The 12,500-nt window shown below is 36.1% G+C and overlaps 1 protein-coding gene across 1 annotated transcript; it reads right to left on the reverse strand.

Annotated features, from left to right (window-relative positions):
* Positions 1 to 2,011: 2,011 nt before the first annotated feature.
* On the reverse strand, positions 2,012 to 2,593 carry LOC137623884 (uncharacterized). The gene has a single exon (XM_068354682.1). It carries the CDS (start codon positions 2,591 to 2,593, stop codon positions 2,012 to 2,014), a length of 582 nt encoding a protein of 193 aa, XP_068210783.1.
* Positions 2,594 to 12,500: the final 9,907 nt, after the last annotated feature.

Below are 12,500 nucleotides of genomic sequence, written 5' to 3' on the forward strand. Positions count from 1 at the left end.
ATATATATACATATATATAAATATATACCTGTATATACATATAGATATATATATATATATATATATATATATATATATATATATATATATATATGCATTTGAATATATATATATATATATATATATATATATATATATATATATATATATATATATATATATATATATATATATATATATATATATATATATATATATGTGTGTGTGTGTGTGTGTATGCATATATATATATATATATATATATATATATATATATATATATATATACACATATGTGTGTATATACAGTAGTCTCGAATTATGCTTGTTCAAATTATGCAATTCTCCATTGATGCGGTCGCTATTTTTCAAAAAATAAATTTTCTGTATCTACGAAGCTGTTCAAAGTCTGCCAGTCAAGCAATACAAAATGTATCAAATCTATTGTGTATCTAAGTATATTGGTAGCCCCAAATGTTAAAAAATGCATTTCATCAGTTACTGCATATCTCCTAATAAGAATATTAGGGGGGGGGGGGTGAGATGGGGACAATCCATATTTTTAGAGGAAAAATATTTCTTGAAAATAAAGTTTAGACTTATCGGGCACACACAATAAGGAAAATAATGTTTAGGGTATGACCTTTGTATAGTATGATCTTCAGGAATCAGTGATATAATAGTTTTTTTGGACAAGAAATAACTTTTGTAGAGGTTGCCCTTACCAAGGGAAAGAGCTCAATATTACTCTAAATGCTAATAATAGGCACATCTTATCAATACCACATCTTATTTAATACCTATAGTCACCATAGATATTGTCCACGAAATGGTTTCACAAAAAAAAAAAAAAAAAAAAAAAAAAAAAAAAAAAAAAAAAAACACTTGAAATCACTCATAACTATAACCTAAAGAAAAACTTCCTGTGCTTTTCATGGCTCTGTTTCACTTCCTCAATAGCTTCTTCTTCCTCACTAGCAGTGACATCACAAGGTGTGTGATAGTCTTTTGTTTATTGATGCTGTAGCCTATGGGTCTCATCATGTCCGAGTCATACTCACCTGACCTACTCAAATTCTCTCTTGAGTGTGGTTTTACCCAGTATCAATAATAGCTAGAGAGTTATTGGGTCCTTTGCCTGGCCAGATAGTACTCCATAGGATACCTCTCTGGTCACTGCTCACTTTTCTTTTGTCTACTCTTTCACAGAATCGTCTGTCATATTCTTTCTATTGTATATTCTCCTCATTCCTCATACACCTGGCAACATCAAGATAGCCGAAAAAAAAATTCTTTTTACTACAAGGGGTTACCTTATGCACTGAAATTGTTCAGTGGCTACTTTCAAGTTGGTAAGGGTAGCAGAGACTTTTTAGGTATTGTGCTGTTGATGAGAGAAGCAAAAAAACCTCCAAATTGGACATGGACTATTTCATTCGATTTCATGGAGGATTCCTTTCAAAATACGAAATAGTGTATTTGCTGAACCTTTTAATCAATCTTACTAAACTGAATCTTCCCAGCTGACCACTGCTTGCTAACTGATTTTCATAGTATAGAAAACACTAACTACAATAACTCAAACTATAGAAACCAGCCTTAGATATTTTTATCCCAACTGGTTTAACATAACATAATTACTGAAAGAGAAGAATAGTCAGGAAATTTATAATACTTGCTCACAGCAATAGATTCGCCAACCTAGCCCATTACATAATAGAACAGTTGTTTACTTGTTAACAGACCTAACAATACTAGATTTTAATACACAAACAATTATTTACAATCAATCGACACCAGTTCTAAACAAAACACCCTCCTGCCATCACCCTGAGAACCTAGTCCTCATAACCTTCACCTGGACACAGTATAGCAATCTTTGTTATTGGTCTTTCATATTCCCCTCTGCTTGTCCTTACTCATACTTTGCGAACTCGTCCATCATCTCCAGGGTAGGTGGCTATTACTCTTCCTAGAGTCCATTATCCTCGGATGGCATCCTTGTCTAATGTAACCAAGAAGTCATCAATTCTTACGTTTCGTTGCTGGATAGGCCATCTTTTGCATCCTTGTCTAATGTAACCACGATGTCATCAATTCTTACGTTTCGTTGCTGGATAGGCCATTTTTTGCATGGAACCAGAGATGGTAAGATGTATCTGGACCATCTCTTCCAAAATGAGTCAATGATTTGCTGGACGAACTTTACTCTATGCTTTGGGTTCTTCGTTTCTCTGAAAGGACCTTGCTGTGCTTGTGTTGAAGGCCTTCCCAATAAGAGGTCGTTCGGGCATATCCAACTTCTGTCATCCGGATCCATTTGTATTCTTCCCATCGGACGCAGATTCATTAGATTTGCCACTTCCGTGAGACACGTGTATGGTTCAAATGCTCTCAATACTTGTGACCTAATCCCTGTTTTCAAAGCTCTCTTACAGCTTTTGACCAGTGCTTCAGTTTTGCCATATTGGTTTGGTGCTGCTTGCGTTATATATTTCCATGTTATACCGTTCTCAGCCCCAAAGTCCCTAAGCTCATCCTGACTCAAACCTCGGATCATCATCCTCAACTCTTTCTCTGCTCCCACAAACTGGGTCCCATCGTCACTGGTCATTGAAATGACCTCAAATCAAGATAAACCGTCGCAGGACTTGCAAGAACCCCATTGTTGAATAATCTACTGCCAATTCCAAGTAGGCAATGACTCCATAATGCTTTGCTGGTTTATTTCTTGACACCTTTACGTCTATAGGCCCAAAGTAATCACAGGCAGTGTGGTGAAATGGTGCTGTATATGTATAGGGTTCTACACGTCTGTCTGGCCGTTCAGCCATGAACTGTGCCTCTGTCTTGGGCTGTATATGTCGACAAAATGGGCACTGGTGTTTCACACTCTTAGCCAAGTCATTGCCTTAGAGGATCCAGTACTTTGATCTAACCTTTGTGCTTGGGGCTGCCACTCTGCAGTGACCAAAACTGTGAGCCTTGATTGTGATCAGTCGAGAAATCCAATGACCCTAAGGGAACAAAGCTGAATCTCCTATGTCGTATAAGACGTTTGCCTTGTCAATTTAACCACCTACTCTAATGATCCCATTTTCATCTATGGAAGGCGTGTGTTGCAAATTCTCCCTGCTTTAGTCTAGCCTTCAACTCCTTTTGTGCCTGTAGATTCCAGAATGTTTCTGCTTTCTGCAAATCTCCTGCTGACAGGGATCCCACATCTAGAAGCGTTTCTCACAGACGTTTCTTGATCACTTTATCCTTTAGCTTCATGATTCTTGCAGTCATTCTTACAACTTTATTACAATTAAAAATATACTTGTTGTCAATCACTGAGGTCACTGTTGGGTCTTGTACCATGCTGATTTTCCATCTTTCTTTCTAAACCTCTTTTAGGTTTATGTTGCCTTTCTCTCGTGGCACTCATTCTGTGGTCATTACAAGAATTCTGGTCCACCTCACCATCTTCCTGATAGTTCCTCGACTGGCCTCCCTCTGGATATGTTATCTGCAAGGTTGTGAGTGCCTAGGATGCAACGCTATTCAGAAGGATCCGGGAGACTTTAAATCTCTCAACTCTGGCTGACACAAATGGTTTGAAACCCGTAGACTGGCTATATAGCCAAAGCAAAATGATTTGGCTGTCAACAAAGAACTTTGTTTCACCTAACTGAAATCTGCATTCATCTTTTATCATCTTTTCTAGATGAACTTCTAGTATGGAGGCTTGAAGTTCTAACCTGGGAATTGTGAGATGCTTAAGTGGAGGAACCGTGGACTTGGCCACAACAAACCTTACTCCAAATGCCTCCCTACTGAGTTGCCATCTGAGATATGCACGGGCACCAAATGCATCTTGCAAAGTATCTGGAAAAACACACATCATGGGTGGTTCTTTAGCATCCTTTGGAGTTAAGCATCTTGGGAAAGTGATGTTTTCTAGACGAACCATCTCACTGAACAAACTCAACCATTCATTTGCAACATCTGTTGGCAGCATCTCATCCCAGTCAACACCCATCTGCCATAATCTCTGCATATTAATTTTTGCTCTGAGATTAATGCTACTGCAAATCCCCCTGGGTCAAATATCTTGGCAATATGACTTAGTAATTGCCTCTTGGTGATGCTTGAGCCTTCTTTTACCTCAAACTGCTTCAATCTGAAGAAGAAAACATCTGAGGTACATTGCCAGAAAACTCCTAAAACTTTGTCCTCTGTACTGTTTCCTTCATTGTCATGCTTGCCTGGCAGAGAATTTGATAGCCACCCTTTTACCTTGAACCCACCTTACTCCAGTACTACATCAATTTACTCTGTCAGTTGTCTGCCTTCTTGCAGATGTCATCCATGTAAGTATTTTGCTTCAGAGTTAACAATGCCTTATGATGCTCGACTTCCGCTAATTCCACTGCCTTACGCAGGGAAATCTATGCAATAGCAGCTGATGGTTTGTCCCCAAACGTCAGTACCGTTTTAACATATGTTTTAGGTGGACCATCTTCTAAGCCTCGCCATAGAAAACGATGAACGTGTTGGTCTTCCAATGGGATGCTCACTTGGTAGTACATCTTGGAGATGTCTCCGCATATAGCTACTGAATTTTCCTGAAATCTCAAAATAACTCCAAATAAGTCATTTAAAAGGTCTTGGCCCTTGACCCAATACTCATTTAAAGTGTCCCCTTTAAATGAGGCTGATGAATTGAAGACAATCCCGACAGGTGTCGACTTTTATCCATGTGGGTAACTGAACGATGTAAAATGTAATACACTGGACCTGTGTACTTTTCCATTTCTTACTTAGATAACTCTCCGCTAAAGCCTAACTCTGCCATTTCTGTCATCTGCTGGATATACATATCATATGTTTCAGGTGTTCGTTGCAATCTTTTTTCTATTGCTTGTAGATGCTTCACTGCTTGAACCGGTTGTTGGGTAGGTCGTTTGGATCCCTCTTCCATGGGTAGGTCATGATCCAAATTCTGTTCACCTTTTTCGCCGAATCTCTTATCTTTGTCTCTTCCGACTGTTCGTTTGTCCTCGCCCATCATGAAACAAGGCCTCTTCACTCGGATATTTATGAGAGTTGTAGGCTGGGGGATAGAAATTGGCCCATTAACCACTTTATGCAAAACTTTTGAGGCAAGATGTCACGCTGATGGTACACAACTTTTTTTAACTTAAGACTATAGAAAATAGATACAAATAGTAGTGAATCTTAAGTGACTATTTGAGAATATACTGAAAAATGTTTATTGAATTTAAAAAAAAAAAAAAAGATTTAACAGAAAAATTGATAGAAAACTTGTGAACAATAAGCGATGTTTTGTGTTGGCGTTTACCCACTGCTTTCCACCGGTGATACAGTGCTGTTCAAGTTGGTGTACACTTAGAATCAATAGAATGCCGACACTCAGGGGAAATCTTTTGTCAGATGTCTCTAGTGTTCCCATGGCAAAACAGACAAGTAGTTGCTCTTCCTCCAACTTCTACGAAATGGGCGGAGCATTCTCCAACCTTAGCGAATCAGACAGTTAAGGGCTTTCTTTGCTAGCAAAAGCATACAAATGTTACAAATCAAGTTGACATATTTCAATTCTGTATAATTAATTGATGTCTCAACTATTCACTACAAATACAAAACACACACACACACACACACACATATATATATATATATATATATATATATATATATATATATATATATATATATATATATATATATATATATATATATATATATATATATATGTATTAGAGTAAAGTAAATTTTCTGAGGTATTTACGTCAACCTTGCTCTAGTTTTAAGTGGTTTCCACTAAAGCCTAAAGTAGTTTTAAAGTGTTGTGTTGTTGATTGTTTCTCTCCTACTCCCCGCTCAATTACCTTGTTTTAAACTATTGTGTTAATGATTGTATTTTGTTTGCCCGAGTGATGACGAAAGTGTTGATGTCGGAGTTGGGTGCTCGGACAGAAGACAGTTCGGGCTTGAGCACTCCCCCAACAACATACCCTAAGCTGCTTATGAAATTGAAATATTGGATGACGATGTTTAGGCTTGTGATTTGGTCTACGCTTTTTCGTTGATCCTCGCCTTGGTTTATAGTGGGCAGGTGCTCTTGTCACCTGCGACTCGAGTAGTTCCTTGCATCCACGCCAGTTTAGTTTACTTTGGAGAGAGACTCGCAGGTGCCCCTGTCACTTGCGACTTGAGTCTGCTCTGCCGTTCCCTGACACTAAAGGAGTACCCAGGGAGTTGGCTTCGTCTCTGGCTTACTGGCCCTGACGTCTCGTGTCAGCTACAGTGGTGTTGGGAGCTTGCTAGCTCGTGATGTGGCCTGTAGGGAAGTCGTTGCTAGGTAAAACCTTGTATCTCTGTTTATCGAGTAGAGATCGATATACCTGGCGGGTTCTACCCTGGCGTACCGTTCCTGCCCTGCTTGCTGGTAGGAGGAGTCGATAACGGCCTTAATTTTTGTCTCCTCTACATTACTATTTTAAAGTGAGGAGAACTATATCTTTTGTGTGTAAGCTAAGATAATTATATATATGTGTATTTTGATGAAGGTTTTTTTGCGTGTTTAGACGTGTGTTTCTAGGTAGGATTTATAATTGTCTTCATTTGTTTATGTACTCGACTTTCTTTCTTGAATTTAGTTTTATAGTAATGTCTGGTCTGGCCAGCTAAGTTGTGGGATCCAAACTAGTTGAATATTTTATATTGTTTATTTCTTATATCTTGGTTAGGATTTAGTTTATTAGTTTTAGGGAATCCATAGTGATTCAAATTATGTGTAATGGTTATTTCTGGTCATCTGGTTGTGATATTTGATATGTCAGACAAGGTTGTTTTTAGTATTAAGTAATAAATATTGTGAAGTTTTATTGAGTGTTTTGTTTCTACTGACCTTTAACCCTTACCGCTCATCCGGAGATCTCTACTCCGGTGAAAAGACAGTACCTGCTACTCCATGTGGTGCTGCTCAATGAATCACAATGACTATGAACTCTGCATGGACTCCTTGAAAATGTCTTATTATCAACAATTTAGTACGATTCAACTAATGTTTATGGTATCATTGGAAAGGTAAATCATTCTTCTTTTTCACTTTACATTTATAATAGACGTACTACAAATACTTATCACACAGGAAGATGAAAATTTTGTGCTATAATTCAGAAAAACATTCGGAAATAGGAATTTTCCCGGTCATTAATCCCCAATATAATAATAATAATAGTAATATTAATGTTTATTGGACAAAAACATATTTACATACAAAATATTTACAAAAAAAGATTCGGTCCAAGCCCATGTGGAGCAGAGCTCTTCGGGCAATAATACAAATAAAATAATATCATCAATTAAAAAAAATTATAAAAAGTAAATATTGATATAGATAAACTAAATGTACACATATATATACATAAGTATATACATATGCATACATATACAAATACATATACACACATGTACATATACATACACATATACACATAGACACATATAAATGAGATTTTTAGCCTAAAAATAAATGGAAATGTATATTCGTATAATAAAGAAGGGCGGAATAATAAATAGTGCAAATTTCGAATTTAAACATTGATATGGTAGAAATGCTAGAATTAAAAATGTATACAAGCAATAGACAATATAAGAATTAAGAACATTATTGCATTAATGGTTAGGTCATGAAGAAATGTCTACTAATAAAACTTAGTACACAGATAATAACATGTTAGTATACCTTTTATTTTTTTAACGTACAAAGTTTTCACGCAAAAAGTTTATGCATCAGTGCCCATCTCGATAATTTAGTGAACTGATTTCGAGCTTGTTTTTTCACGTTTCAATCAATTTTGTTAAGAAATCCAACAATCTAAGCGTGAATTGGCGACGTTCATTTCCTAGCGAGGTCGCTGACGCACTTCTCAGAGATATCAATGGATGAGTTGCCAGTTACAAAAATGGAAAAAAAATCACTTAAAATTGTTAAAACATTCGATATAGTTGAAGGTTTAATTAAATTATGGTATAACAGGTCAAGTTGATATAGAAATAAATAAAAAATCAACCATTAAGGGAAGATTAAATGAAGCTAATAAGGATTTTATGAGTATTTCAAACGATATGGAAACTTTAGAACATTCAGAGGTATTTTACAATCGGTGTCCGAATCCATTCCATCCATGCAAAACACACCTATTGCAAATCCAGCCACCTATCTCTTCGACACGAGAGTCAAGTCAAAGTCAAAGTCAAAAACCTTTATTCCATTATAAAAATGGTTATTCTGTTACATAACAATGTAAATTATTTACATAAAATTCACAATAATTGGATTGTAAAAATTTAGGATATATATACATTCAAGTAAAATTTAAAAAATATTGCTTAAGTTTCTTTTTGAATAAATCAGAACTAACATTTATACCTTTTCTTATTTCCAGAGATAGTTTATTCCAGCAAGCTGGGCCCCTTATTGCCATTGAGCGTGAACCCAAATCAGTTCGATAGCTGTCTACATATAGATTTTCATTCTGTCTGGTTAATGCATTCCTACAATTACCAACTGTAGGAAATGTGTATAGCCAGTTGGGATATTCTTTTCTCAAACTTTTAAAAACAAAAACACAAACATCGTACATACACTTTTCTTTTAATTTTATCCACTTTAATTGCTGGAGGGTTGGGGTGATGTGATCGTGTTTTTTTCACCCAAATAACGGCTACTCTACCAGCAAAGTTTTGGATTTTTTGAGCTTTTTCCATGTGCATATCATTAGTAGACCCCCATATCTTAATACAGTAGTTTATTACACTCAAGACCAGACTTTCCACAATAAAAGCTCGAGTAGTATCATCAAAGTAATCTTTTACTCTACTTAAATACATTGGAATGCCACTAACTTTTCTACTCAGCTCGTCAATGTGAGTACTGAATGTCATGTACCTGTCCATGTGTAGACCTAGATTTTTCACATGTTGACTTATCTTTACTTCATCACCATCGCATTTTATTATAATGTCATTTGGAATTTTGCTAATATACTGTGAGCTACCCACAAACATGCACTGTGTTTTAGTGGCATTTAATAATAGCCCTTTTCTTAGAAAATATTTCTTAATTTTGAGCAATATTAGTTCAGCCCTTTTTATCAAGCCATCTAAATTTTCTATTTGATCAGCCAAAAGAACTTGGGTGTCATCAGCGTATTGAATTAGCAAGCAGTTTTCTATGTATTTAATCATGTCATTAACGTAGACTAAAAACAGAATTGGACCTAGGACAGATCCCTGTGGGACTCCAAATTCAACCTTTTCAATGCAAGAATTTACGTCTCCTAATCTAACTACCTGACTTCTATCCTTCAAGTAATCCTAAAACCAGAACGTATCAATATAATGTTCCTTAAGAGATTTACACAATTCATCATGGTTGACACTATCAAATGCCTTTGATAGGTCACATAAAATTAATATGGAAACTTTTTTTCTATCAATATTTTTATAAATTTCATCTGTTAATTTCATCAAAGCTGTTTCTGTTGATAAACCTTTACGGAATCCATGCTGAGTGTTAGAAATCAAATTATTTTTTTCTAGATGTTCCATTAACTGATTACATACAATCTTTTCTATTACTTTCGATATTACGGGAAGGATAGAAACAGGTCTATAATTACCAGGGTCGTCCTTGTCTCCTTTCTTGTGAAAAAGGTCTACGAGGGGTTGTTTCCAAATAGAAGGATATTTCCCAGTTACAATCGATGTATTTATGATAACCGTGAAATAATATGCAATAACTGTTAGGGAATCATTTAGAAAACTAGTAGGAATACCATCCGTTCCGTAAGCATTACTATTATTCAAACTCTTAACTGTTAATATTATTGTTTCTACTGTAACTGGTTGCGGTCTAAACAATCTTATATTATTGCCAAAATTATTTTGAGTGTTTCTAATATCTTCATTTTCGTACTTTTGTAGAATTTCCTGCGTTTTATCATAAGTTATTTTTCCTACATTAGCAAAGTATTGGTTAAATTGATCTGCTCTAGCTTTTGGGTTGTCGTATTCAATCTTTTTATTTGTTTTAGTAGATACAATATTATTCATAATTTTCCATGTTTCTTTGCAAGATTTACTTTTCTTGATCATGTCTTTGTTATAATAAGCTTTGGCAGTACGCATTTTCGATTTGATGAGTTTTTTCATTTCCTTATACGAATTGTTAAGATTTTCATCATGTCTATTCTGTTTAAGCCTCTCTTGTTTTTTGTCCCTTTCAATCATACTGTTTTTGAGATCATTGTCTATCCAAGGTGCACTGGGTCTCCTTATTTCCTTCGTGGTTATTGGGGCACATTTATCTAAGGCACTATTAAATACTTTATTGAAAATTCCTGTTTGAATATCTGTGTCATCAGTATGCATGATTGTGTCTAAAATTATTTTCTGGTCTAGCAATGTATTGCACAAAAAATCTGCAGAATAATATTTTAAACACCTAGAGGTTACCGTGACTGGTTTACGTTTTGGCTTCTTAATATCTATGATAAATGAAATATGTTCATGGTCAGCTACAATACTTGGATTTACCTCAATTTTAATGACACTTTCCTGCTTGTTTGTTATCAACACGTCTAGTAGTGTGGATGAGATGGGGCTAACTCTAGTAGGTTTATTAATCATTTGATTTAATTTGGTGACTCTTAAAATATTATGTATCTTTGCTGAACCTAACATCAAATCATCATTTAGATCACCTATTACATAAATTGATTTATTCTTTAGAGAAATCATTCTCAGACATTCCAAAATATAGTTAAATGTATCATTTGAAGCATGCGGATGTCTATATAAGCAACCAATGATAACAGAAGGTAGCTTACGAGATTGTACAGAGAGCCAAACCTCTTCTACCCCCTCTACTCTTTGAACATTAAGATTACAAATATTAACAGAAAGGTTATTTTTTACATAAATACAACAACCTCCACCTCTTCCTTTGTCACATCTATATATTGTATAATTAGGAAATTCAATGAGTTAATCGACAACATTCGGGGTTAACCAAGTCTCAGTTAAACATAATACATCAATATTTCTGTTTAAGAGCATTAATTCAATTTCACATATCTTACTAAGGAGAGACTGTACATTCAAATATTCTATACACAAAAGATCGATTTTTGGAGTCATATGATTATCTATCCCAGTACCAATGTCCGGGACGAGCACTTCTTGTGTGATAACTGCCTCTTGATGGAAGAGGCAGGAAGTCATATTCCCACGTATCTGCTCGTGACCAGTAATTGTCATGGGAGAGGTCATGGTAGTCATAAGGCTGCGCTGAGTGACCTCTATTTGTTGATTGCCTATGGGGTGGTCTCCTATTGTATTCCTCACTTCGGTATTGCGGGGGTGATCCTTGGTGTTGGGGGTAGGGCCTATTATCATGGGAGTGGTAGGAGTGGGTATTCCATCTAAACCCCGTCCGAAATGGCTGCTTAGGCCTACCTACATTTCTTTGCGTCAACGGCTTCTTGGCGGCTTCCAATTGTCTTCTCCTAATGTGGGGTAGGAACGGTCGAGTGATTATACCGTCAGCCCATGGATGACCTCCCATCACTGTATTCTGCTTATTCTCTGGCACCTCTGCTACAAATGATTGGCCTCGGTTAGAATGTCCAAGGTGCCGTACTTTAACTTCTTGTCGTGAGAGCCCTCGGAAAACTAACTCATCAACCACATTCTTAATAGATGCATTGCTGCTGACACCTCCAATGTATATTTGTACTGACCTTTGGGGTTTTACTACGATGTTGTCTTCCGAAATTTGCTCTTGACGTGTTTTTCTATTTTTCTTTTTGTTGACCGGTGGTATGACACTGCGTTGGTCCGTAGGGACTGCTTCCTCCTCCTCCCTTTCTTCCTCCTGGCCTTCCCTCTCATCTTCACTTTCTTCCTGTTGTAAATAATTGTTGTCGATAGGGGGAAGTGTGGGGGAGGGCAGTGGATTAGGGAGTGGCTGGCTGACCACCTGCACTGTTATCAAAGGAGATTGGGGGAGAGTTTGGCGCGATTTATTAATACTATTTTCTGAATATTTTGCCATTGATTGTTCGAGCTTATAGACTCTGTCTTGAAGTTATGTTACTGTTTGAAGTAGTTCTGCTATAATCAAATTATTATCATCGAAGTTATGTGCACTTTGCTCATTGAAAATTTTATCTAGTTCTTTATTTTTATGTGAATTAATTATGCACGTGCTAAGAGTTATAATATCGCTCACAATTTTATGTTTCACTTGTCGCTTCACTGTTTTTTTATTTTTATAATCCGAAAACACACTACATATTTCTATTATTAGGAGATCTCTCAAGGATATTAATAAATCCTGATGACATTTATCAAGCACTTCTTTGATATCATGTGTAGAGTACTGGCATATCTTTTTCAAAGATTTAAGAAATACTTGAGAGAGAGAGAGAGAGAGAGAGAGAGAG

Source organism: Palaemon carinicauda, chromosome 30 (assembly GCF_036898095.1).
Source record: "Palaemon carinicauda isolate YSFRI2023 chromosome 30, ASM3689809v2, whole genome shotgun sequence".
In the NCBI taxonomy this organism is placed as follows: domain Eukaryota; kingdom Metazoa; phylum Arthropoda; class Malacostraca; order Decapoda; family Palaemonidae; genus Palaemon; species Palaemon carinicauda.

Coding starts and splice junctions, on each gene's coding strand:
- LOC137623884 (XM_068354682.1), bottom strand. CDS start 2,593: ATGACCAGTGACGATGGGACCCAGTTTGTGGGAGCAGAGAAAGAGTTG.